Source organism: Mustela putorius, unplaced genomic scaffold (assembly GCF_011764305.1).
Source record: "Mustela putorius furo isolate JIRA1106 unplaced genomic scaffold, ASM1176430v1.1 tig00000196_pilon_pilon_pilon, whole genome shotgun sequence".
Classification (NCBI taxonomy): Eukaryota; Metazoa; Chordata; class Mammalia; order Carnivora; family Mustelidae; genus Mustela; species Mustela putorius.
Window position 1 is genome coordinate 14,674,347 of NW_025421310.1, and position 27,769 is coordinate 14,702,115.

Sequence of the window (27,769 nt, forward strand, 5' to 3'; positions counted from 1 at the left end):
ATTAATTTTATTTTGCAGGTTTCCTCCTCTGGATCAATCTTCCTATGTTTGTTTAACATACAAGCAGTGAGCACACCTACAAGTGCTAGTCAATGTTAAGGCTGTGTAGATCTTTTAAAACTTTTATTTAAATTCCAGTTAGTTCACATACAGTGTGTTAGTTTCAGGTGTACAATATGGTGATTCAGCAATCCCATATATCACCCAGTGCTCATCGTTTAAGTGCTCTCCTTAATCCCCATCTCCCAAACCACCTCCCCTCTGGTAACAGCTTGTTCTCTATATAAAGAGTCTGTTTCTTGGTTTGCCTCTCTTTTTCTCCCTTTGCTCATTTGTTTTGTTTGTTTTTTAAGATTTTATTTATTTATTTGAGAGAGAGCATACAAGCAGGGGCAGAGGGAAAAGCAGACTCTCCTGCTGAGCAGGGAGCCTGATGTGGGGCTCGATCCCAGGACCCTGGGTTCATGACCTAAGCCAAAGGCAGATGCTTAACTGAGTCACCCAGGCACCCCATTTGCTTTGTTTCTTAAATCATACAGTGAATCATACAGTATTTGTCAACTTATTTCACTCAGCATAACAATCTCTAGTTCTACCTATGTTGTTGCAAATGGTAAGATTTTATTCTTTTTTTATGCTTGAATACTATTCATTGTATATATACACATCTTCTTTATCCATTCATCAGTTGGCGGTGACTTGGGCTCTTTCCATAGTTTGGCTATTGTAAGTAATGCTGTTATAAACACTAGGGTGTGTGTATCCCTTTGTATTAGTATTTTTGTATTATGTGGGTAAATACCTAGTAGTACACTCGCTAGATCATAGGGTAGTTCTACTTTTAACTTTCTGAGGAACCTCCATACTGTTTTCCACAGTGGCTGCACCAGTTTGCGTTCCCATCAATAGTGCAGGAGGGTTCCCCCTTTCTCCACATCCTCGCCAAAACCAGTTGTTTCTTGAGTTTAGCCATTCTGACAGTCATGAGGTGCTATCTCATTGTAGTTTTGATTTGTATTTTCCTGACAATAAGTGACACTGAGCATCTTTTCAATGTGTTTGTTGGCCATCTGGATTTCCTCTGGAAGAAACGTCTACTCATGTCTTGTGCCTATTTTTTAACTGCATTATTCATTCTTTGTTGAATTTAATAAATTCTTTATATATTTTGGACATTAACTCCTTATCAAATATGTCACTGGCAAGTATCTTCTCCCATTCAGTAAGTTGCCTTTTAGTTTTGATTGTCTCCTTTGCTATACAGATTTTATTTTGATGTAGTCCCAATAATCTATTTTTGCTTTTGTTTCTCTTGCCTCAGGAGACCTATCTAGAAAAAAATAGCTACAGCTGATATCAGAGAAATTACTGCCTGTGCTTTCTTCAAGGACTTTTACGGTTTCAGGTCTCACACTTAGGTCTTTCATCCATTTTGAATTTATTTTTGTGTATGGTGTTAAGAAAGTAGTCCAATTTCATTCTTTTGCATGTGGCTGTCCAGTTTTCCCAACACCATTTGTTGAAAAAAATATCTTTTTCCCATAGCATATTCTTTCCAGCTTTGTTGTAGATTAACTGACCATATAATTATGGGGTCATTTCTGGGTTTTCTATAGTTTTATTGACCAATGTGTCTATTTTTGTGTCAGTACCATACAGTTTTATTTCTTGAAGTTTTGTAATATAACTTGAAGTCCAGAATGATGATGCCTCTAGCTTTTGTAATATAACTTGAAGTCCAGAATGATGATGCCTCTAGCTTTGAGGGCTGTATAGACTTAGCAGCAAAGTCCCTGCCCTCGTGGAGCTTACATTCTAGTGGGTATCAGTTCTGGTATACCCATCATTATACTTGTGTTAAAGGTCAGACCAAACTCTTTTCCTAAGTACTACTACCCCCTAAGTGATTCTGAACTAAGACTCACCACACCACTTACAGGGTTTCTCCACTGTGTTATCCTGTGAAAACTGAGATATGTTCAATTATTGCTTAAATACCAACTAAACTAACACAAGTGTTTTCTCTCTTATGAGACTCAATGATGACAGGAATTCAGGGTTTTGCAAAGCATCATTTTGAACATCTTTCTGATGATTCTTTGATGTTCTTACTACTCTTCTTACTTTCATAAAATGTACTACCACCATGAGTTTTGCGATGATGTGAAAGTTTTGATCGCCAACGGAAGCTCTGACCACACATCTCACATTTGTAAGGTGTCTCCCCCGTGTGAACCCGCTGATGAGATTGCAGCTGTGAAGAGTGGCGGAAGACCTTGCCACACACATCACATTTGTATGGTTTCTCTTCACTGTGAACACTCTGATGAACCTTCAGACTTGAGGCCTGACTGAAGTGCTTACCACACTCCCCACACTTGTACGGTTTCTCTCCCGTGTGGACCCTCTGATGCATGTCAAGATTCAAGCTCCACTTGAAGCCCTTCCCACATTCCTCACATTTGTACGGCTTTTCCCCAGTGTGGACTTTCTGATGGGCTTGGAGGTGTGAACTGCGACCGAAACTCTTCCCACACTCTTCACATTTGAATGGTTTCTCTCCACTGTGGATTCTCTGATGGGCCAGAAGATTTGCAGCCTGCCTGAATACTTTCCCACACTCTTCACAATTAAATGGTTTCTCTCCTGTGTGGATTCTGCAATGAATTTTGAGATCTGCTCTACGATTGAATCCCTTCCCACACTCGTCACATTTGTGTGGTTTCTCGCCAGTATGGATCAGCTGGTGAATCTGAAGTCGGGAACTCTGATTGAAGCCCTGTCCGCACTCTTCACACTTGTAAGGTTTCTCTACGCTGTGGGTCTTTAGATGGGATTGAAGGTATGCTCTCTGACTGAAGTCCTTCCCACACACCTCGCATTTATAGGGTCTCTCTCCCGTGTGGACTACCAGATGAACTTGATAACGGGTTTTTGTACCGAAGTTCTTCCCACACTCATCACATTTGTATGGTTTCTCTCCTGTGTGGACTCTCTGATGTGCCTGAAGATTTGAACTCATAGTAAAGCCTTTACCACACACTTTGCATACATATGGTTTCTCTCCAGTATGGATTCTCTGATGGGCCCGAAAATGCGAAGGCTGAATGAAGCCTTTCCCACACTCCTCACACTTATAAGGTTTCTCTCGTGTGTGGCCCTTCTGGTGGATATGAAGATTTGAGCTACAAAAGAAACACTTCCCACACTCCTCACATTTGAACAGTTTTTCTCCTGTGTGGACCATACAATGACTATTAAGTGATGATCTACGTCGGAAATTCTTACCACATTTATCACATTTGAAGGGTTTCTCCCCAGTGTGGATTCTCTGATGTTCCTGAAGATGTGAAGCATGAATGAAGGCCCTTCCACATTGGTCACAGTTATAAGGTTTCTCTTCCATGTGCAATTTATAATGAACATTAAGTGCTGATCTACGACAGAAGCCATTCCCACACTTCTCACATTTGAACGGCTTCTCCACAGTGTGAACTTTCTGATGAGTTTGCAGACATGAGCTCTGGCTAAATTCCTTACCACACTCATCACACTTGTAGCGTTTCTCTCCCAGATGAACTCTCTGGTGAATATGAAGTGCTGAACTATAACAGAAGCTTTTTCCACACTCACGACATATATGAGACTTCACTCCTGAGTGTGTTTGTTGATGAAGATCAAGGCTGGAGACATCACTGAAATATTTCTTAAGTTCACTAGACTGATCAGGTTTCTGGCCTGTGTGAGTTACAGACTGTCCTGCCCCAACCTGTCGGGGTGAATCACCTTGTTTGGGGATCTGGGAACTCTTTATCATGGAGCCCTGACACCTGGTTAAGTCACTTGCAATCTGTTGCCAGATCTGCCAGCAGGAAAGCTCTTCAGATGGTTCTGTTTCTAAAACAGTCTTCATCTTACTTTGGATCTTTCCTCCTGTAGAGACAGAATGCAAAGATGTGGACAACTGAAGACTCTGTTCAGTGTTTTCAAGATTTCACATTTAGGGCGCCTGGGTGGCTCAGTGGGTTAAGCTGCTGCCTTCAGCTCAGGTCATGATCTCAGGGTCCTGGGATCGAGTCCTGCATCGGGCTCTCTGCTCAGCAGGGAGCCTGCTTCCCTCTCTCTCTCTCTGCCTGCCTCTCCATCTACTTGTGATTTCTCTCTGTCAAATAAATAAATAAAATCTTTAAAAAAAAAAAAAAAAGATTTCACATTTAGGTGAAAGCATAAAACTTTAATGAATCCAGAGAATATTCAGTTGGTCTTTTCCACTGTGTATCTTATTCTCTGGTTTACATGTATATGAAATCCAAGAGGGGGTCCAGTGGGCTTCTATCCACTATGCAAGTACACACCAAGTCTCCTTTTTTTTTTTTTAATTTTTATTTATTTATGAGAGAGAGAGAGAGAGAACAAGCAGGGAGGAGGGGCAGAAGGAGAGGGAGCACCAGGCAGGGGGCCCAATGTGGGGCTCAATCCCAGGGCCCTGGGATCATGACCTGAACCAAAGGGAGACACTTAATGACTGAGCCATCCAGGTGCCCACACACCAAGTCTCCTAAGAGAGGTATAAGTTAGATGTCAAAGACTTAATTCAAAAATTGTAAATATGATTCAAACTGTGAACCTACGGCCATTTCCACTGAATCTGAAAGTCAGTGTACAATCTTGAATAGTAAATTATGTAGTTAATAAATAATGGAAACAGAAACATTATATAATAAAATATGAATCAACTAGAACTTCGGAAAAGCAGTAACCATCAAATTGGGGGTTCATGTTATATATCCTAATATCAAATACCTTGAAATACTTATATTTATATATGCAAAGTATTCCTGGAAATTCTGCACATTTACCTAATCTTTCTGTTTTAACAGACATTAAATGAGTAGGCTACTATTATACAGTTCTGACCACTTCTAATAATTTAAGTTCAGAGATGTATTTTCTAAAAGGTTTATCCCATTGGTATTCCCAAGTCTCTATATTTATACAAAAGTTATCTGAACACTGGAGATTGTTTTTTCACTAACCTTTTCAATCAGCTTAAGAACTCAATAATAAGGAAAAAAAGAATGTGGTTAAAAAATGAACCAAAGACCTTAATATACACCTTACTGAAGAAAATATACAGATGAGCCAATAAAAATATTGATTGTTGTGCCAATAAATCAATAAGTATTGATCTACTGGGCCAATAAAAATACAGATGTTCCACATCTTATGTAATCAGAGAAATGCAAATCCAAACACCGAGATACCCTACACACATACTAGAATGGCCAAAATCCAGAATACCAACACTATCAAATGCCACCAAGATGTGGAGCAACAGGAATTCTCATTCTTTACTGGTAGGAATGCAAAATGGTATAGAGCCACTTTGGAAGAGTTTGGTTGTTTCTTTCTTTTTTTTAGATTTTTATTTATCTGAAAGACAGAGAAAGAGAGAGTAAACACGAGCAGGGGGAGGGGCAGAGGGAGAAGCAGACTCCCTGCTGAGCAGGGGGCCCAACGCTGGGCTCAATCCCAGGACTCCACAATCATGACCTGAGCCAAAGGCAGACACTTAACCAACTGAGCCACACAAAGTACCCTGAGTTTGGTGGTTTCTTACAAAACTAAACATACTCTTACCATACTCTCCTGCTATTGCACAATTTGGAATTAACCAAAAGGAACTGAAATTTTAAGCCCATACAGAAAACTATACACAGATTTTTATAGGAGGTTTATTTATAAGGACAAAACTTGGAAGGAAGCAAGATGTCCTCCAGTAGGTGAACAGATAAATATTAGCTGTGGTACACCCATACAATGGGATATTATTTGGTGCTAAAAAGAAATGATCCATTAAACCAAGAAAAGATATGGAGAAAATGTAAATGTGTATTACTCAGTGAAAGAATCCAAACTGCAAAGTATAATTCCTAATTACAACATTCTTGAGAAGGCAAAAGTAGGGACAGAGTAAAAAGATCAGCAGTTGCTCAGGGTCAGAGGGGAGGGATGAGGAGGTAGAGAACAGGATCTTCAGGGCAGTGTGACTACTCTGTGTGATAAGGGTGGATACCTGGCTTTATCCACTTGTCCACATCCATAAAATGTACAACACCAAGAGTACCCTAATATAAAGTACAGACTCATCCATACCAATGTGTCAATATAGAGTCATCAATGTTATCTGGCAGGGGATGTGGATGTAAGATGCTGTGGGTGCATGGGGACAGGAATTATATGGGAGATTTCTGTCCCTTCCTCTCGATTTTGCTATGAACCTAAAAAAATAGTCTTTGCTATGAACCTAAACAAATAGTCTTTGAAAGCACTACTGAATAAAATGTTTACAAAAGAGAAATTCAGACCACCTGAGTGGCTCAGTTAGCTAAGTATCTGTCTTCGGCTCAGGTCATGATCTCAGGGTCCTGGGATCAAGGCTCTCTGCTCAGTGGGGAGGCTGCTTCCCCGTCTCTCTCTGCCTGCCTCTCTGCCTATTTGTGCCCCAGCCCCTGTCAAATAAATAAATAAATAAATAATCTTAAAAAAAAAGAGAGAGAGGAATTCACTCCCCTACCTGTATGAATAGTCAATTAAAAGCTGCCTCCTCTTTCAATATAGTAGGCATGTGGTAAACAGCTTCTATATAACTATACAAGCCTCAGATCACTTTATTGGAAAGTTACTTCAGTGTCGAGGTATCAAATGTCTAGAATGACTTGCGGGTTTGGGAGCATATACCTAAAGCACATGAACTAAAACACAGCATAAAGCAGAGAGCAGAACTTAGTTTTCTATAGGCAAGTTTCCTTCATGAGGATAAAAGGGAAATAAAGCTGTACAGAAAACATACCTGGCTCTAAAACCTGACAGAAACTCAGATCTATAGGGAAAATGTGAAAACAAAAGAAATTGAGCCTGGGAGAAGGAAAAGATACGATCACAGCATGAACTCTGAAAGCCAGTACTGGAGTGGGGAGTTCAATCCTGCCAGGAACTCTTCCCAGATATACATGTGGATCATTCCTCATGATTTCTAGGTCTCTGCTCAAAGTGAGCCCAGCAACGAGGACCTTTATCATCCACTGTAAAATAATTGATTCTGTCCTAACCCAGTTCACCTCCGGGGACTCCCATCCCTAGCTGTTTCTGTTCCTCGTGGCACCTTGCACCATGTGACACGCTAAGTCATCTGCTGTTCACCACGTCTTTCCCACCATCATGCAGCATCAAGGGGGGAAGCATGTTACACCTTGTAGGCTGAACACATTTTACACTTTCCTACTTTATAACCAATGTCCAAAATCATGCCCGGAACATGGTGCGTAGTCAACAAATCCATGTTGAATGACTAAATGAATCCCAGTTTGACCATTCTGGTGAGAGTTTAAGCCAAGTCCTAGAAGGAAAACATCTTTTCCAAGTAAGTTATTTGAAAAGAAAAGGGACAGAACACTGTGGTCTTGCTGAGAAGCTGAAAAGCTGGACAGGGGACATCAAGAGCCAGAGGTACATGAAGCAGGATGCTAATAAGAAAATCAAAGATGGGGGTGCCTGGGTGACTCAGTCAGTAGGGTATCTGCCTTCAGCTCAGGTCATGATCTCAGTGTCCCAGGATTGGCCCCATATTGGCTCTCTGCTCAGTAGGAGTCTGCTTCTTTCTCTCTGTGCTCACTCTCTCATGTAAAAAAAAAAAAAGAGAGAGAGAGAAAAAGATGGGAAAAGAAAGGTAGAAGAATTCCTGGGGTGAAAAGGAAGGAGGGTCTATTGCTGGTTCCTTCTGAAGCTTTAGGAGTGTCTGTCTGATGAAAGAATGTAGAAAAACAGTGCATATGTGAATGTGTGGATAAAATAGCCCATCACAATAATTTTTCAAATTAAAAAACTCCAGGATGCCTGGGTGGCTCAGTCCGTTGAGCAGCTGCCTTGGGCTCAGGTCACGGTCGGGCTCCTTGCTCAGCAAGGAGCCTGATTCTCCCTCTGCCTGCTGCTCCCCCTGCTTATACATGCTCTCTCTCTCTCTGGCAAACAAATAAAATCATTAACAAAACAAACAAATTAAAAAACTCCAATATGCCAGTGAGCTGGAAAGATTTAGAAGCTTATAAAAAGCTTTCAGAAAAAAGAGCCAGGACAGAAACCATCAAAGCATCACAGCCAATAAGACAGGGGGTCATTACATAAAATGCCTATGAAAGTCACAGGTATGAACTGACATGTGAAATGTTTGTTCTGATTACAATGAAAGATCCATTTCTCACTATGGCTCATGTTCAAAAAAAACTTGAAAACTTTGGTTCTAGAAGTTTACCCAGTTGTTGTTTTTTTTCTTAAAGATTGTATTTACTTATTTGACAGAGAGAGACAATGAGAGAAGAAACACAAGCCAGGGAGTGGGAGAGGGAGAAGCAGGCCTTTGCCAAACAGGGAGCCGGATGTGGGGCTCGATCCCAGGACCCTAGGATCATGACCTGAGCCAAAGGCAGATGCTTAACAATGGAGCCACCCAGGCATCCCAACCCAGTTTTTAATTACACGAATTGTTCAAATGGAAAGGTAAGTTTCAAGAACAGAATCTTGGGAAAATAATACTTAGGTGAGTATGTACTTTTCTGGTAGACAGTGCAGTTCATGGTTTTATTTAACAAATCGCCCCTTAAAAAGAGTAGACGTGGGGCGCCTGGGTGGCTCAGTGGTTTGGGCTGCTGCCTTCGGCTCGGGTCATGATCTCAGGGTCCTGGGATCGAGCCCCGCATCGGGCTCTCTGCTCCGCAGGAAGCCTGCTTCCCTCTCTCTCTCTCTCTGCCTGCCTCTCTGCCTACTTGTGATCTCTGTCTGTCAAATAAATAAATAAAATCTTTAAAAAAAAAAAAAAAGAGTAGACGTTTGGGGCTTCTGGGTGGCTCAGGCAGTCAAGCAGTTTCAGTTTATTTCAGTTCAGGTCATGATCATAGGGTTGTGAGATTGAGCCCCACATCAGGTTCCAAGTTTGGCAGGGTGTCTGCTTGGGGATTCTCTCTCTCTCTCTCCCTCTGTCCCTCCTACCGCTCACACACATGCTCTCTCAAATAAATAAATCTTGAAAAAAAAAAAAAGCAGTAGCTGTGTGAGGGGAACAGGGAGTATCTCTCAGGATGTGATAGCAAGTTTCCTGATTCTCTCTAGGTTAGAATGTTCACCAGTTGAAAAACACCCTATCTTCATAAAAAATCAAGGAAAAACTATAACATCTATACTCTTCAACATTTGTTTAATGGATACACTTTAGAAAATAAAAGGCATAATGTATTGTGAGCCAGATGTACAGGCAGTATTTACATATGTGTCTCCTGCTACTCTCACCTTAAAAGTTCCCCCTCGAGGACAGGGAAAGGGAAACCAGGGGGTAGTTAACATGGGTGCGGGCTCCAAAGGAGGCAAATGGGCAGAGATGGCAAATCTTCAAGAGGAAGACAGCTTACAATCTGGCTGACAGTGTCTGACACTATAGCAAACAGGTCTTCCTCCTTCTGTGGGGGGATCTGAGAATCAGAATCAGAATTCTCATCCCACAAGTATTCTTCCCAGAAAGGAAAATGCCCCCCAGTGGAAGATTTCAGGGAAGTTGTAGGCAAAGGGTGTTTACTCAGTATGGTCACAACCACAATGCTTGTTAAGTTTCTCTGGGGGCGCCTGGGTGGCTCAGTGGTTAAGCCGCTGCCTTCGGCTCAGGTCATGATCTCAGGGTCCTGGGATCGAGTCCCGCATCGGGCTCTCTGCTCAGCAGGGAGCCTGCTTCCTCCTCTCTCTCTCTCTCTGCCTGCCTCTCTGCCTACTTGTGATTTCTCTCTGTCAAATAAATAAATAAAATCTTTAAAAAAAAAAAAGTTTCTCTGGGACACGGGTCAAGTACACAGACCCAAACATACACTCATGCCAAGGGCACCCCAAGAAAGTGAGTGAAATAGAAAGTAACTAGACAGGCATTCAGTAGAAGACAAAAAGTATTCTGCAACATCCTTCATTCACTCTGGTTTGCACATGACGTACAGCTATCTTCCTGACCCACGGAGGCATACCGGTCTCCCATCCATTGACACACTCACCAAGTCAACACGTATTTCCAGACACCTGCCACATACCCATAGAGGGCCTGTGCTCACCCACAGAAATCAGGTTTCTGAAGTTCTCCAGCATCACGTCCCCATACAGCTTCCTCTGGGCAGGGTCCAGCAGCGCCAGCTCCTCCTCTGAGAAGACCACTGCCACATCCTTGAATGTCACCGTCTCCTACAACACCAAACACATGCAACCTCAATCTTGTATCTGGTGGCCACTGGGAGTGGAGCCGCGCAGAGGAGGCGAGGATGGTGGAAAGCGGTTTCAGAATTTGAGGGACTCGAGTCCATCATAGGCTTCTAAGCCAACCACCCCAACCCAGCAACCCTCATTTTGTTTTGTGAGATTGAGTCTCTCATGGTTTGTCTCCTTCCCAATCCTATCTTGTTTCATTTTTTTCTTCCCTACCCCCAAAGCCCCCACCCTGCCTCTCAAATTCCTCATCAGAAAGATCATATAACTGTCTTTCTCTGATAGACTTATTTCACTCAGTATAATACCCTTTAGTTCCATCCACATTGTTGCAAATGGCAAGATTTCATTTCTTTTGATGGCTGCATAGTATTCCATTGTATATATATACCACATCTTCTTTTATCTATTCATCTGTTGATGAATGTCCATATATTTTTGTGTCTTCATGCAGTCTACTTATAAGTAACCACGAAGAGCTCTGAATACACATCCTGGATGACCCATGTTTTGTTTTGCGGTGCCCACTGCCAACCATCCCAGAAGTATTTTGCAATTTAGCCCAAACATACTTGATTGTACCTACCTTCTTCCTCTCTCACATATGAACCCTGTCCCTTTGCTCTAACATGTGTCAAACTCACAAGCTTTGGGTAACCCTGTGGGTGTGGTTGGCCCTATGTAACATTCGGCACCATGTTCTAGAAATGAAGGCCTCAGTGCGATTCCCAAGGGTGTGTACTCTGGACAATTTTGTCCGTGTGCCTGAACTTCTCCATACGTGATTCTTCTATGACAGAGTTCTTTCCAAAGATTAAACAAGGGAATACCTATAGTCTTTGGAACAGAGTAGGGCACAGAGTTAAGTGCCTAAAAAACATCTGATATTATTAGTACTATTTCTTCGTATTGCCAGCATGAGTAATATTTTCATCACAGTGTGTGGCTGCGTTATCTCAGAGAACAGATCCTCTATCCTTACCTGTTCGGCATAAATGGTATTTAGTTTTACATATTTTTCTCATTATAATCCATCCCACAAAGAACATATATTATGTAGCTTTGTTCCCCATCTGTTGACTTGGAAATAATTGCAAGAGAAAATTAAAAGGTCAAAAATAAGCACATTTAAAATTATGATTATATGATGGTAGATTTTCTTCCCAATCTTTTTCCTACTTCCCTAATCTTTCAAGAGAATACAACAACCCGGGTTCTCCAAGCGATGGTCAAGAGCAGGTTATATAACCTTCTATGGTTTTGGCAATCTGATTTGGAAGAACAATCTGTATTAGCATTCTCACTTATTTGACTGTAAATTAATAGAACTACCTTTTCAGGGGAGCCTGGGTGGCTCAATCGGTTAAGCGGCTGCCTTGGGCTCAGGTCATGATCTCAGAATTACGGGATCAAGTCCTGCATTGGGCTCCCTGCTCAGCAGGGAGTCTGCTTCTCCCTTTTCCTCCCTTCCCACCCCCATACTTGCTATCTCTCAAATAAAAAATCTTAAAGGAAAAAAAACCACAAACCTACACTTTTCAGATGTTTATTCGTATTTCTCATTTTTAACATGGCTGTGCATGTCCTTCTTTGCATGCCACTGGGTTTTTTCCCTTAACCATATGCGTAAGTTGCCAGTCTCCTTTTTGGCATCACTGTGGTAAATATTTTTGCCCCAGGTTATTGTTCCTGGTAATTGCATATAAGGTGTCTTTTGCCAGAGAGGAATTTAAAGGTTTTTATATAGCGCCTATGCTAACTGCTGTCTTTGTGTCTGTAGCTTTGAGCAGGTCAGTGAAGGAAAGCGACCACAGGAAGAGAGACGCCCTGAGACAGGGTCAGGGGGCAGCAACACTGGTAGAGACGCTCTCCCAGAAGAGTGATCCAGGGGCGCCTGGGGGGCTCAGTCGGTGAAGCCTCGGCCTTCAGCTCAGGTCATGATCCCAGGGTCCAAGTATCCAGTCCCACACTGGGCTCCTCACTCAGCGGGGAGCCAGCTTCTCCCTCTTCCTGCTGCATCCGCTGCTTGTGCCCTTGCTCCCTCTCCAACAAATAAATACAATCTTAAAAAAAAAAAAAAAAAAAAGGAGGAAAAAGGAGGAGTGTTGGGGCGCCTGGGTGGCTCAGTGGGTTAAAGCCTCTGCCTTCAGCTCCAGTCATGATCTCAGGGTCCTGGGATCAAGCCCCACATTGGTCTCTCTGCTCAGCAGGGAACCTGCTTCCTCCTCTCTCTCTACTTGTGATCTCTATCTGTCAAATAAATAAATAAAATTAAAAAAAAAAAAAAAAAAGAAGAGCCCTCTAGACATGCCACAGGGCCGAGGGCCCGAAATGAACTCTCTCTGTCTTCCTGTCTATCTCTTTCACTTGAGCAGGACACCTCACATTCCTGCCCTGGGCTTGTTGTGTGAATCTGAGTGGGGCTCTCATATTCACATGCTTAAGAAGAAGGTAAGACTGACACCTCCTTCCTTGGCTACTCTGAGGGGCCAAGCACAGAGTGCAAGTCACCGGCCGATACTAAGACTGAGGCACGGGGAAGGCGGAGTCCAGCTCTCCCTGTGTGCAAACCTCCTGCGGTATTTGTGTGAAGCGGCACTTCCAGCCTGCTCTGCTCTGGCTGCAGCGGGATATTCCACCTAAAATATAGCCTACGTGGCACATGTCAAATGTGAGGACAAAAAGGGGGCTGAGTATTTTCAGAGTTGACCTGAGGGGACAAGGTTTTATGCAGAAAGAGACTGCAGTGTTGCTTAAGATAGTAAAATCCCTAAACCATGGACATGTCTCTGAGTGGGAAAGAGCTCAAGATAGAAAGGTACATCGATTCAATGGGAATGGGACACAACCATAAAAAATGAGCATGACATAACATGAAAGGGGGAAAAAAAATCAGTACTTAAAATTAGGTGTATGTTATGAATACAAATTCAGTTATGAACGCCCACAAGCATAAAAGTAGGAGAAAATGAAAACAGCTCATCTGTTAGTTGGGAAGTAATGAAGTGGGGGAACTATTCATTTCTAGTCATTTATTCACTCCATAAAATAAGAATACAGCAAAACCCAAAAATACATACGAAGTAAATTCAAAAGGCACAAAGTAAGACCCTGATGGAAAATAGGTCCTCAAAGGCCTTTTGCTCTGCTCGAGTCATCCCCAGAAAAATGTGTGACGACCTGAGTAAGGAGATGGAATCTGGAAAGTGAGAAAGGAAGCCCTACTCACCCTGACCATGGTCATGTATCCTCCTACTTCTGGGCGCGTGCAGAGTCCTATGTTGCACAGATCCCAGGAAGACAGAGCTGCACCTTGCAGGGTGCCTAGGAAGGCAGGAAAAAGGCATGAAACGTAGCCCAGGACGGTGCTCATCTACAGGGATGACGGTTGTGAGTCCATACTCGAATGTTCACAGCGCCATTATTCATTAATAACCCTTGAGCTGGAAACCACCGAAACGCAGACCTATGACCTATGCAGGAATGAACAAATTGTGGCAAATCCATACAATGGAATATTAGCGGCCAATTAAAAGGAAGGGGTGCGGATCACGCTACAGCATGGATGAACCTTGTGAACACTGCTCAAAGTGAAAGACGCCAGTCACAAAAGGTCAGATACCGTAGGATTCTCTTTATATAAAATGTCCAAAAGAGGGAAATCTATGGAGACAAAAGCAGGTTAGTGATTGCCGGGGTAACAGGGGTGAAAATGGGGGGTTAACTAAAAATGGGCATGAGGAATGGGGAAACAAAAACGGTTGAAACTGAATTATAGCAATGGCTGCACCACTCAGGAGAGTTACTAAACATCACTGATTCAAGGGGTTCACCTGGGTGGCTCAGTTGGTTAAGTGCCTGCCTTCGGCTAAGGTCATGATCCCAGGGTCCTGGGATCGAGTCCCACATCCTGCTCCCTGTCCCATGGGGAGTCTGCTTCTCCCTCTCCCTCTTCCCCACCAGCTGCTCACTCACTCGCTCACTCAAATAAATAAATAAAACCCCTCTCTCTCAAATAAATAAATAAATATTTTTTTAAAAAATCATTGATTCATGCAACTAAAATGGGTGAATTCTAGGATATGTACAATATACCTCAAGTATATTGGTAAAAATAAATGTTTGTTCATCTACATGTTATTTAAATTAGCAAAACTTTGAATGAATGACTGAATAAGCAAAGGGGAAGGGGAAGCTTGTCCTCACAGTAGGATGTCCACTAACAAGTGTATCTTCCCCATAAGAAGGCTTCATTAATCAAATAGTAACTTCACAATGAAGAAACCTAATAGAAATCACCTTAGCTAGTCAACAAAGTTGAGTTCACCAAAACCTAGACAAACCAACAGCCTTTGGCTCCTGTTACGTTGCAATACAAGAATGCCTCAAGCATCCCCGCCAACGACACATAACAGAACCTAAACATGTACACATCAGACAAACCCCAAATGAAGAACTGTCTCCAAATGACTTCCCTCTATACTCTTCAAAAGCATCAAGAACCAGCACCTGGGTGGCTCAGTTAGTTGGGTGTCCGACTGCTGATTTCGGCTCAGGCCATGACCTCAAGGGTGTTGGGACCCGAGTCCCTTGCCGGGCTCTACACTGAGTGCGGAGTCTGCTTGAGATTCTCTCTCTCCCTCTCCCTCTGCCCCTTCCCCCACTTGCACTCTCCCCCTAAGTAAAGAAATAAAATCTACAAAATAAATAAATAAATACAAATAAAAGCATCAAGAACAGGGGCACCTGTGTCAGTCACTACAGCAGGTGACTCTTGATCTGGGGTCATGAGTTGAGGCCCCACACTGGGCACAGAGCTCACCCAGAAAAAAAAGTAACAACAACAAAAAAAGCATCAACGAAGAAGGCTATGGAATGCATTCCATATTAAGGGACAAAAAGATGATAAAAGTTTTGTAAAATGTTTATAAACAAATATACAGCTCAAGGCAATGTAAATAATTGGACTTTGAACTGAGATGGGTTAGGGGAGACTGGCTATAAGGCCTTTAAATGAAAAACAGAACAAAATTAACTACAAGACTGTGGATTACATAAACAGGATGCTATATAATGTTTTCCAGGATTATCTAATAGGTAACACTATTAAATACTATTAGTAATAACTTACTAGATATCTAATATTTAATAGATAACACTATTATGTAGCATAATATCTAAGAGTATCAGCTAAGTGGTGCTAGAATTCTATAATCAGCCTCTCCTAATCCCTCTTCCCAAGATACCTCCTGATATCTGTATCTGGGGCTTCCTTCCTTCAGAAAGCTAGAATAAGGGGCTCCTGGGTGGCTCAGTGGGTTAAGCCTCTGCCTTCAGCTCAGGTCATGATTTCAGGGTTCTGGGATCAAGCCCTGCATCGGGCTCTCTGCTCAGCAGGGAGCCTGCTTCCCTATCTCTCTGCCTGCCTCCCTGCCTACTTGTGATTTCTGTCAAATAAATAAAATCTTTAAAAAAAAAAAGAAAAAAGGAAAAGAAAGCTAGAATAAGCTGTCATTGAATTCCATGTATATTCCTGGTGTTATGTGGCTGACAGAGCCATAAAACAGGCAAAATGTAAACAACTAGGGAATGTGGGTAAAGAGTATATGAGAAATCCTTGCACTATTTTTGCAACTTTTCAATGCAAAAATTTTAAATTACAGCCTTAAAATATCAGGAAACAGCCATAGGAATAATAGGAATAATAAAAAGGATTAGAAAATTATATGGAAACTCATTAGTTTATTCTTTCTTCGTAATGTTTAAAAATTTCCATAGTTAGGGGCTCCTGGCTGGCTTAGTTGATAGAGCATGTAACTCTTCATCTTGGAGTTGCAAGTTTGAGCCCCACACTGGGTAGAGATTACTTAGAAATAAAATCTTAAGGGATGTCTGGGTGACTCAGTCGGTTAACTGGCAGACTCTTGATTTCAGCTCCGGTCAAGCTCAGGGTCCTGGGATCAAGCCCTGCATAAGGCTTCATGCTCAGCAGGGCATCTGCTTAAAATTCTGAATTTCTTGGGGCGCCTGGGTGGCTCGGTGGGTTAAAGCCTCTGCCTTCGGCTCATGTCATGATCCCAGGGTCCTGGGATCGAGCCCCGCATCGGGCTCTCTGCTCGGCCGGGAGCCTGCTTCCTCCTCTCTCTCTCTGCCTGCCTCTCTGCCTACTTGTGATCTTTGTCAAATAAATAAATAAAATCTTTAAAAAAAAAAAAATTGCCTCCTTCTCCCTCTGCACCATCCCCTGCATGAGGATGCGCGCTCATGTACACACTCTCTCTCAAATAAATAAATAATAAATCTTTTTTTAAAAATAAAGAGGGTGGGGGATGGGGTAACCGGATGATGGGTATCAAGGAGGGCACATGCTGGGATGAGCACTGGCTGTTACACGCAGCTAATGAATTGTTGAACACTACAACAAAAACTTGTGATGTACTATTTGCTGACTAACTGAACATAATAAAAAAATAAGTTTAGAAAAGAAATTATAATAAAAAGGTAATAAAGAATAAAATAAGATCTTACAAAAGTTTTCCATCATTAAAATACGCCAGGTGAAAAACACAAAGAAATATGTGATAATTTCGTAAAATGCTTATAAACAAACATACAAATACCACCAAACAGAAATACGTTAAAAGCTTCACATTTGCGATCTTTACATTGTGGATTAATGGGTCATTTAAAAAATGTTTTCCCTCATATTTCTGTACTTTCTGAATTTCGCATCATGGTTCTATAAGCATAAAACATATTATTAGTAATAAGTAAAACAAAATAGTTGACAATGTTTGAAAAAACTCAGAAAAGTCATAGCCCATTAGCCTTTTCAGATCATCCAGAATCAAGTGCTAACTATCTGGGGTCTGACTCCTGCTACTTCCTGTGGCTTAAGGAGAACATATCCAAGAGATTAGAACTCAAGTTCTGGACTCAGACTGCCTCCATCCCAACCCCAACTCAGCTTCTTTACAGGTAGAGATTATGGGCAAATCATTTATGCTCCGTGGGTCTCAATCTCATTTTATAGAACAGAACAGAAAAAGAAAGCAGAATTCCTTCACATAGCTATGGTGTGGCACAATATATTTATTTGTATAAAACCATCGCTGGTGAGGTCGGCAATAAAAAAAATAAGCCCCTGCCCGGTTACACATCCCAAACGTTATCCGACTGATGAGAACATTGTTGTAAAAGAAAAATGCCAAATCCCACTCACGCGGAACCTTGCTGTCAGTCGCCAAGGAGTCCCTCCTCCCACCTCTGTGCAGCCCTTTGTGAGAAATCAGGCTGGGGAAAGAAGAGAATGTTATGAAATGCCATGATCATGCTGCTATTCTCAGTAGAAGTTAAAACCGCCATTTCCCTCCATGCAATCTGGAAGCAACCCTTGCCACCAACTGGACCCCAAGACCTAACGTTTAATTCCCACCTGCTTGCACTCATTAACCTTTGTCTTGCATTGTTCCTTAAGCTCTTCTTTTTAGCTTATCTCTTACCTCAGGCAAGTGAAACTCAAAATCACGCCTCAAGTGATGACAACTGCCAAGACCTGCCACAGGCCCAGACCACCCAGACCTTTTGAGCCTGACTCATACCTGTGTGGAAGGACCATGGAGTGACTTCGGGGGCCGGTGGCGGGGGGGACAACTCAGCCTAACTTACATAACATACAGTGTATGTGTAGGCTAGTTTCCTTACGGTGTATCCTTGACCTTGCCCACCTCTACACAGGATGACAAAACTTCCCTATCTAAATACCCCTCCTAACCCTAAACGAAAGGAACCCATTCACCCTCTTCTGTGGGAGTCACAGCTTTGGAAGCCATTCCCTGTGATCTCTTTATTTGCTGCAAATAAGCTTTCTTTGTGCAATGATTTAACCTGGTACAGTTTCTGACTCACCAAGGAGCAAACTCACGTCAGTTCTGTTACACCCTCACCTTCCTAAAAGAGAGATTATAAGGGGTCTGGGGTTATGAAGCATCACCCAGGAATCAGAGAAGAGTAAAGGTTCTGCAGTGGAATAGCTGACCCTGACCCGGGGAACTGACTGCTCCTCGGGAAATTAATACTAAGAAAGGTCACCATCCACCAGGTGCCAGAAACAGTTTTGAGATTTTTATTTCTATCACTCGCTGGCACACAGGAGTGCAGGAGCACCTGGCTCTGGGATTCCCAAACAGACCAGACTCCACCTGACAAAATCCACAAGCAGAGAAACGAGTGGTGGTGAATTAAAAAAGGAATTTATTTCAGCGAGGCCAACACCAAAAAGACTGCAAACAGCTCAAAGACTGTCTTCAAAGTACCGCAAATACTTCCAGGTCTATACAAGGAAAATGAGGGGCGATGGCAGGTGGGCAGTGAAGGTCAAATGATCACTGTCTCAGTCGCGGGTGGGGCCTTGCTCGCTCCGAGCAGTCCTTACTGCGTGAGCGGGTAGTTCTGGCTCCCACGAGGGGATGCTTTGCCCTCGGGGTCTTCCACCCGAGCCGAGACAAGCTGGAAAGAAGCCAACTAGAAAGTTTGAGGTCAAAATGGAGGCAGCTTTCACCACCTCTTTCGATTTCCCAACCCCAGGAAGCAGAAGCAGCCGTAGGTGCAGGGGAGGCCGACACTGGGCGAGCTGAGACGCGCAGAAACTCTCAAACCAGGCGATAGGTGACCCCACCCCACCCCAAGACTCGCAAACCACCCTGAAAGCAGAGTCTCTCCCAAAGATGCACACCCCTGCCATCCGCCCTCCATACCTGTATACTCTGCCCAGGCCTCTTTCCCCCTAAACCACCGGGTCGCTGCAGGTCCCCAGTGGACCCAGGAAGTTTGGAAGCGCCGGAGAGGCGGAACTGACGCACCTCTCCCAAAGCAAATTCAGTAGCAACCTCACACTCACCCAACGGAAGTGCCGGCGAGACCACAGAGTCCCGAACTACACTGCCCAGAATGCAGCACGAGATCCGCCTTCCTGAACCACAGAGAGCGTCTGGATGGCACGTCCCAGAATGCATCGGATCTACCTTCCGGAGCGGAAGTTCATGCCACCACACAGGGCGACTGGACTACACTTCCCAGAATGCTGAAGGCAGAACATTCTTAGTCTGACGCTCCAAAGCAGGTCTTCCAGCTGTTGGGAGCTCCTTGTCTCTACTTCCCCCAAACGCCAGAAAGGAAGGAATCACATAGTCTCTATTTCTTGAGTGCTCATAGGGGTTTCTACATTAAAAGTCTGCGTTCCCTCTGCCTGAGTCCTGTGCGAAATGATTCCATGAATACAACTTCCTGAATTCGGAATGCTTCCCAGTTGTGACAGGAGCATTGTTGGAAAGGGAAGGGGTGAGGAGAGAACAATCTTCAAGAAACCAAAGGGAAACGATTGCTTAGGTGACACTAGTTGACTGAAAGGAGGATAATGTTGAGTATAATCTGATGGTAGGAGGCTAAAAGAGAGTTTAAAGGAATGGGTGGGGTAGAATTTGGGAGAGGCGGCGAGGAGCGAGGAAGTTACGCGCCCCTACTCCAGACCCTGATGTGCCCCAAGTTTAGTGGGAAAAACAGCGTAAGAGGGCCAAAGTGGAAGCTTGTCCTCATGGAAAATAGCTCTTCCCTCACTTAAACTTTTCATTAAAATTATCCCTACTTCGGAGGTGAAAACGTCAAGTTTCAGTGAAGTTACAAAATTGTCCACTAACTCGAAGCAAGCAGAACAGCTGCAGAGCTTGACATTGGCGTTATTCTGATTCCCAACGCGTATGATTTAATGCTAAAGCACTGAGAAGGATTCTGTAGGTGGGGGAGTATATTATAGCATTAAGAGGTTTTTTTTTTTTCTTTTTTTCTGGTTAAAATATCTTTATTATAGTTAGCAATTTTAAAAGATGCATGCTACTGGGGCGCCTGGGTGGCTCGGTGGGTTAAGCCACTGCCTTCGGCTCAGGTCATGATCTCAGGGTCCTGGGATCGAGCCCCGCATGGGGCTCTCTGCTCAGCAGGGAGCCTGCTTCCTCCTCTCTCTCTCTCTGCCTGCCTCTCTGCCTACTTGTGATCTCTCTCTGTCAAATAAATAAATAAAATCTTTAAAAAAAATGCATGCTACTGAAAACTAAAAATAGTATGAGGGAAATAAGAAAAAAAGATGCACCTAGAATCCTTCTCCCTGAAGAAAAAAAGTTTGTCTCCACATAAACTTACATATACCTATCAACATACATATTCAACTTTTAAAATGAAGTCTCATGTTCTCTTTCCATTTTTCTAAACTTGGTATAATATAAACATTTTCTAGTATCAGTCCCTGATAATATAACTCCTTCCAAATGATGGCCATATGATATTGTATTGAATGGATTGAGAATGAAAAACAAAACAGCCCCTGATGTCCGGTGAAACAGTATTACATACTGGACACTGATTTAGAGCATACACAGCATCTGGGAGGACAGAGTGGAGGACCACAGGTTCCTGCCACCTAATTGGGCTTCAAATGTCATCTCACCATACCATGAAGCCAATGACATCAGGATGACAGGGAAAATGCATAGTGGCAGAGCAGCGCACACGGCAGCCAAGACCTATTGCAGAACCTTCTCTTGTTCTGGGCCCAAAAAGCTTTCAGGTCATTCATAAAAGGCAAAGTGGCACACCCCAATTAGGGCTATATTACCTCTAAAATCTAAAGAAGTCCACAGATATTGTATCTCATTTTTGTGGGAAGATGTAACACATTCTGGGCGCCTGGGTGACTCAGTGGGTTAAGCCGCTGCCTTCGGCTCAGGTCATGATCTCAGAGTCCTGGGATCGAGTCCCGCATCAGGCTCTCTGCTCAGCAGAGAGCCTTCTTCCCTCTCTCTCTCTCTGCCTGCCTCTCCATCTACTTGTGATTTCTCTCTGTCAAATAAATAAATAAAAATCTTTAAAAAAAAAAAAGATGTAACACATTCTTCACCGAGAAGGACAGTTCAACATATACCAAAGAATACCTGGAAATTTTACTTCAGGTGAAGGCTCCCTGAATATTTCTGGGATTTATTCCCACCTTCTTACATGCAAGTCGATACAACTAAGATAGTTCCTACCTCTTGCTCACCAGATCCAATCAGCACAATATCATCAATGTGCCAATTGAGAGCAGCAACGATTCATTCACTGAAAAAATAAAAGTCTGATTATTTCCTCTCAGGGCATAGTCACACTGGTATAATAGCCATAGGTCCCTTTGGGGTACTCTGGAGAAAAGATTAACAGCCCACACTTTTGCAGTACAGAAGTTTCCATCCTCAAGATGACCTGGCCTCTTCTTCACCCAAAGGATTCTGGCTTTGTAAACTGGCCATGTCTTAGAATTGATTTAGGAACTGTGACCCTCTGTTTTGATTATTCAAGTTAGACTTCTGTTTACTTGACCTAAAACTCTGCCACCTGTGTAGATCAAATAATAATTCAGTAGACTTTCCATCTTTTTATTCACTAGGGACACCAAGATCAACAAGGAAATGTAGAGTTATTTTTAGAAAACATATTGTAAGCCCTGAGGGGTAACTATGGAAGCAGCTGGAACATCAGCAGCATTCTTGGTCTTGGGCTATTGAACGCAATGGCCGTGTGGGAGCAGGATCCCATGATCCCCAGGGTCAGGGTATAGATTAGGAGCTATGAAGGAATATAACCCTCAGTCCTCACTTCCTGTGCCTGACAATTGCGAGCCCAAACATCCTGTTCCTCCCTTATCCCATGACTGACTCCCTGCGTGCCTACATGCAGGGGAGAATGCAAGCCTGCTTAACGGCTTCAAGATAGTTGCCATCCCTTTGTACTCCTTTCCCACGCTTCTAGGCATTTGTCCTTGCTTTTCTGGTTAAAACAAAACAAAACAGGGCACCTGGGTGTCTCAATGGATTAAGCCTCTGCCTTCAGCTCAGGTCATGATCTCAGGGTCCTGGGATCGAGTCCCGCATCGGGCTCTCTGCTCAGCGGGGAACCTGCTTCCTCCTCTCTCTGTCTCTGCCTGCCTCTCTGCCTACTTGTGATCTCTCTCTGTCAAATAAAAACAAAACAAAAGCTATGTGCAGACTTCAGCTTCTCCTGCTCTGTTTTGCAAGGCAGCCTGCATAGCCACTCAGATTGGTGTCTGAGAACTTTATTTCAATGTGCAGGGAAAGTTCAAGAAGCCAGTGCATGACTTGAAACATTCAAGTCATTAACAGTTGAGCTGGAATTTGAAGCTGTGTGCTCTCCCCGCCCCCGCTTTGTCCAACATAGTTAGGAGCAAACCCCTTATACTCTTTAATGTGACTGATACATTCTGAGGTCTTCAATAGTTATTTCCTTAAGAGTATCAAATGTGTATTTCATACATGTTTGTTATGTCACACCATGGCAAGTGCCCTATTTTGCATTGGAAGTAGAGTCATTAGTGCCTTTGTATCTATTAAGATTCAAGAATGAATTCTAGAAAACACAATTCAGAAAATTTCTTCTAAAGATTTTGTTTCTCTAGGGGCACCTGGGTGGCTCAGTCAGCTAAGCAGCTGCCTTAGGCTTGGGTCGTGATCCCAAAGTCCTGGGGGTCAAGCCCCATGTCAGGCTCTCTGCTCAGTGGATAGCCTGCTTTTCTTTCTGCCTGTTGCTCTGCCTGCTGTATGCTCTCTCTCTCTCTCACTCTTTCTCTGTCAAACAAATGAATAAAATCTTTAAAATAAAACACATTCTGTTCCTCCAGAACCATTCTTGGAACAAAAATCTTTTTCAAAATGATTCAACCAAAGAAAAAGAATTATTAGGAAGTAATATAAGAGATTTATTCCAAGAATCTGGCTCACTAGATTGCAGGGTTGGCTTGGCAAAGTCAAAATCCCTAAGACAGGACATCAGGAAGGCCAAAATGGACCTCTCGGGCATAAACTAAAGATGCTACCAACAGGCAAAATAATGGTCTCTTACAGGAAGGTTTCAGCTCTCCTCTGCTCTTAAGGACTTTCGGCTTGTTGAATCAGGCTAACCCAAATTGTTAGGTCAAAGTCAATTGATTCTGAACTTCAATCACATCTACAAAATACCTTCCTAAAACCTAGTACTTTATCATAATAACTGGGGACTGTAGTCAAGGCGAGCTGCCACATAAAATTGACCATGATACAGGTCTTCAGCAACAAGAAACCAGTTAGGGAAAAAAAAATGATAGTTGGTATGCCAGAATACTGTGTAGGTACTAGAAATGAGGTTGTAGGTCAATTTATTGAAGTGACCTTCAAGAATTATTTCAATTTAGTGAAAAACTCTAAATAGAAAATAGTATGGTGGTGCCTGGGTGGTTCAGTGGGTTAAAGCCTCTGCCTTCAGCTCGGGTCATGATCCCAGGGTCCTGGGATCAAGCCCCGCATCAGGCTCTCTGCTCAGCATGGAGCCTGCTTCCTCCTCTCTCTCTGCCTGCCTCTCTGCCTACTTGTGATTTCTTTCTCTGTCAAATAAATAAATAAAATTTAAAAAAAAAAGAAAGAAAATAGTATGCATTGGGGCACCTGGGTGGTGCAGTGGGTTAAAGTGTCTGCCTTTGGCTCAGTCATGATCCCAGGGTTCTGAGATCAAGTGCTCCCCCCTCTCTCTGCCGCCTCTCTGCCTACTTGCAATCTCCGTCAAATAAATAAATAAAATATTTTTTTAAAAAAGGGAAAGAAAATAGTATGCATTAGGTTCTTAGTTTGTAAAATTCTATACAACTCTTATTTGTATGCCTAGAGGTACTGAAGAATGCTCATCAAAATATTAATAGTGGTGAGTTCCTACTACTTCCTGTTTTCTTCTTTTGACTGTCTTCTGTTGATGGGCTTCTTTACAATGTCCAGGCATTATTCCTGTCAGTAAAAAAATATGAAAGTATTTATAGTTTGAACAAATCTTTCGAGAATTAATTTGTGGTAAGACATGGCATATGTAACAAAATGTCAGTCTCCAGATGAGTAAGGCAGAGGTTCTGATAACTTTAGAATCAGTCACAGTGTGTCAAATAATCAGGAGATATTGTGGTACTGGACTCAGATCTTTTTTTTTGGACTCAGATCTTTAAATGGATATCCTACCAATATAGTTAGATGTTAATGACTTGGAAAGCCTCTCCTTTTCAAACACAGAGAAAGGATAATGACCTTAAACAATCCCCATCAAATGTAGGTAAGTTCAAAGCTAAGATAAGGATATCCATAGGAACCACATAAGAAAAGTGAAATCCATGGTGACAAGTGGGAGTGAAGCTGGATGAGCTCACCAAAGCTCTGGAACTAGATACAAATCTAAGCATTTACCACTGAGTGTGGTTGGGAGGCTCAGCCTCCCACTTTGGGAGACACGAACATGAACACACGCCAGCCAGTCTCGGGTTGTCACTAGCTGGGACCACCTTGAGGACTCCTGCAACACAAGTTAGGTGTAAGCCCCACCTGTAGTCTTTCCAGTTTTAAGAGTTAAGTACTTTTGGCTTAATCTGGTGAGATTTGTTACAAATCACTACCTTGGTGATGACTTACTAGTATTTGATGACATTTTATTTTTTTATTTTTATTTTTTTTTTTAAAGATTTTATTTATTATTTATTTGACAGAGAGAGAAATCACAAGTAGGCGGAGAGTCAGGCAGAGAGAGAGAGAGAAGCAGGCTCCCGCTGAGCAAAGAGCCCGATGCGGGGCTCGATCCCAGGACACTGAGATCATGACCTGAGCCGAAGGCAGCGGCTTAATCCACTGAGCCACCCAGGCGCCCCTATTTGATGACATTTTAAAAGGAGAAAAAAAATATGGGCCATACATTTCTGTATACCATGTATGGAGGAAAGTTAATATAGCAGTTCTGAGACAGGGATCCTTACTTAGGCCTGCTTGCAAGCCTGGATTTGGCTGGTGTCGGGGAACATGGATTTGGGAAGACTTAACTCCATTTCATTACTGGTAAGAGCCTCTCTCCTCTCATGTTCTCTCTCATTCTCTCTCTCTCATACATAAATAAAAATCTTAAAAAAAGAAAAGAAAATGAATCTACTAGATATACTTTGTAAGTAAAGCTCTTCAGTCAATACACTTAAAATATCACCATGGTGTCCAAGAAGCGTGGGCATACAAAACTGCTCTTTCTTCTTAGAGGTTTGGCTACTACGTTATGATCTCTAACCACGCGTTTTTTCTTCAAATCATTTCTTTTAACCCCCACCATATAACCACGTTACTACTATCTCCAGTATTTGTTTCTGCTCCCTGGCTTATGCCTCAAGATGCATCTTGTGCATTAACTACAAAGACGGTTGATCATAATCATTACTTTATCGCTGTATTCAAAGCAAAAATTTTTGAATACTGCTTGAGTCCTATTCCTTAATTTTGATCTTATCGGTTATATGATAATGTAAAGCAATCTTAATTAGGTGATTTTAACTGTAAGGGGCTCATATAAATAATTTTTCAAATACTATTGCACATAATTTACTAGTTTGATCAAACTGATGCTGAGAAATAAAAACATAATAGAGGGGCGCCAGGGTGGCTTAGTCAGTTAAGTGTCCAACTCTGAGTTTCAGCTCAAGTCATGATCTCAGGGTCATGGGATCAATCTCTGCATTTGGCTCTGCGCTCTAGTGTGGAGTCCGCTGGAGATACTCCTTGCCAGAGAATATTACTAAGTATCAACTTCCACATTATGTATAGATATACACAAAACACACACATACACACAAGAGAGTTATGAATTTTATTATGCTATGAAGACTATGGTCTGATTTCACAAAGTCTGTATTATGTTCTTCTGATATTACATGTCCATTACTTTAATGTCCCAATGTTATTACGGGAACATATGAAATTGAAACAAATTCTTATTGTGAACATTTGTTATTTCCATTTTAAAAACTGACTCTGAAAAACAATCTGAGGGGTTTGAAGCGGCGGGGGGTGGGAGGTTGGGGGAACCAGGTGGTGGGTATTGGAGAGGGCACGGATTGCATGGAGCACTGGATGTGGTGCAAAAACAAGGAATACTGTTATGCTGGGAAAAAAAAAACAACCCTGCAGTATTATCAATGTGGTTTTCATCTTTTCATTGTCTGAATCTCATAATCATATGTTCCTAGTTTGATTTCCAGGTCACAGTTACATGTTCACATTCTGCTATATACTCCTTTTCAAAAGATATGTATTGTCACCAAGCAAGAATAACATGTTAACTGTCATTTCTGTACAATTAATATATTTGATGAAACCACCAAATCCCCAATTTTTTCTATTATTTATTTCATGGGGATGAGGGAGAATATGGGAAGCTGACACGCTAAATGTCCTTCAAATCTGGCATAGCTTCTACCAGAGAAGTTTGATTTTTTTAAAATGCTACAATTAGAAGACAATCATATATAAGATCACACAGAAATGCAGAAAGTTGGTTGCTTCTTGGTCTTTTGGCCAAGATCAAATGTAGAAATGCAGAAATTTGAAAATCAATGATGAACTCAAAATTAAGAAAATTTTATCATTACTAAATCTGACACTTCTTTTTTTTTTTTTAAAGATTTTATTTATTTATTTGACAGAGAGAAATCACAAGTAGACAGAAAGGCAGGTGGAGAGAGAGAGAGGGAAGCAGGGTCCCTGCTGAGCAGAGAGCCCGATGCGGGACTCGATCCCAGCACCCCGAGATCATGACCCGAGCCAAAGGCAGCGGCTTAACCCACTGAGCCACCCAGGCGCCCTAAATCTGACACTTCTAATGTTACTTTGAACCCTTGCCTTAACACTGTTGAGAAAGTCCAGTTAGGCTATGTGCAATGGCCAGTTATTACAAAGTTAAAATTGTTTCAGTCTGCAATGAGAAAAGCCACAAGAGAGTTGAATTTCTACTGTACAAACCAATGGAACATGAGATCAAGACCCAGAAAATAACCAACCACAGAATAGAGGCCAAGGGTATGCCAGGAGCCAAATGCAATAGGATACTATCAAAATAATACTGTGGAATGCAGTACTGTGCATTTCTGCATTTCAATTCCTATTTGTTTCTCTGATTTTTTTTTTTTTTTTTTGCTGGTTTCCTTTTACAGATACAATTTTTAAATATTGCATCTTCTCCCTTTATCACTACTTTCTGCCGTTTTCCAGAACTATGTGTCTTGGTGTGGACCTTCCTGGGCTGATTTTTGGAGTGTTCTGTGCCTCCTGGATCTGGCTATGTTTCCTTCCCCACAAAAAGGAAGTTTTCAGCTATTTCTTCATATAAACTTTTTGCTCCCTTTTCTCTCTCTTCTTCTGGGATCCCTTCAAAGCAAATGTTATTATGCTTAATGGAGTCAGAGTTCCCTAATTATTTGGATAAATTTCCCCGCTCATTTACTCAGCTTGATAACTTTTCATTACTCAGTCTTGCAGATCATTAATCATTCTTCTGTGTCATCTAGCCTATTTATGCCATCAAGTGTTTATTTATTATGTTCTTCATCTCTGATTGG

General features: G+C 42.3%; 1 protein-coding gene across 6 annotated transcripts; it reads right to left on the reverse strand.

The window, feature by feature from the left end:
• Positions 1-1,638: 1,638 nt before the first annotated feature.
• Positions 1,639-19,265, reverse strand: LOC101685464 (zinc finger protein 234). Of its 6 annotated transcripts, XM_013063897.2 has the most exons (5): positions 19,047-19,183; positions 17,513-17,583; positions 13,520-13,614; positions 10,122-10,269; positions 1,639-3,933 (listed from the first exon to the last, which is right to left on the reverse strand). In XM_013063897.2, exons 3-5 carry the CDS (start codon positions 13,532-13,534, stop codon positions 2,072-2,074), a joined length of 2,025 nt encoding a protein of 674 aa, XP_012919351.1. In that variant the 5' UTR covers positions 13,535-13,614; positions 17,513-17,583; positions 19,047-19,183; the 3' UTR covers positions 1,639-2,071. The 6 variants fall into 6 exon arrangements, with proteins under 6 accessions (XP_012919351.1, XP_012919353.1, XP_012919350.1 ...); XM_013063899.2 differs by lacking the exons at positions 17,513-17,583; positions 19,047-19,183 and adding an exon at positions 19,190-19,265; XM_013063896.2 differs by lacking the exon at positions 17,513-17,583.
• Positions 19,266-27,769: the final 8,504 nt, after the last annotated feature.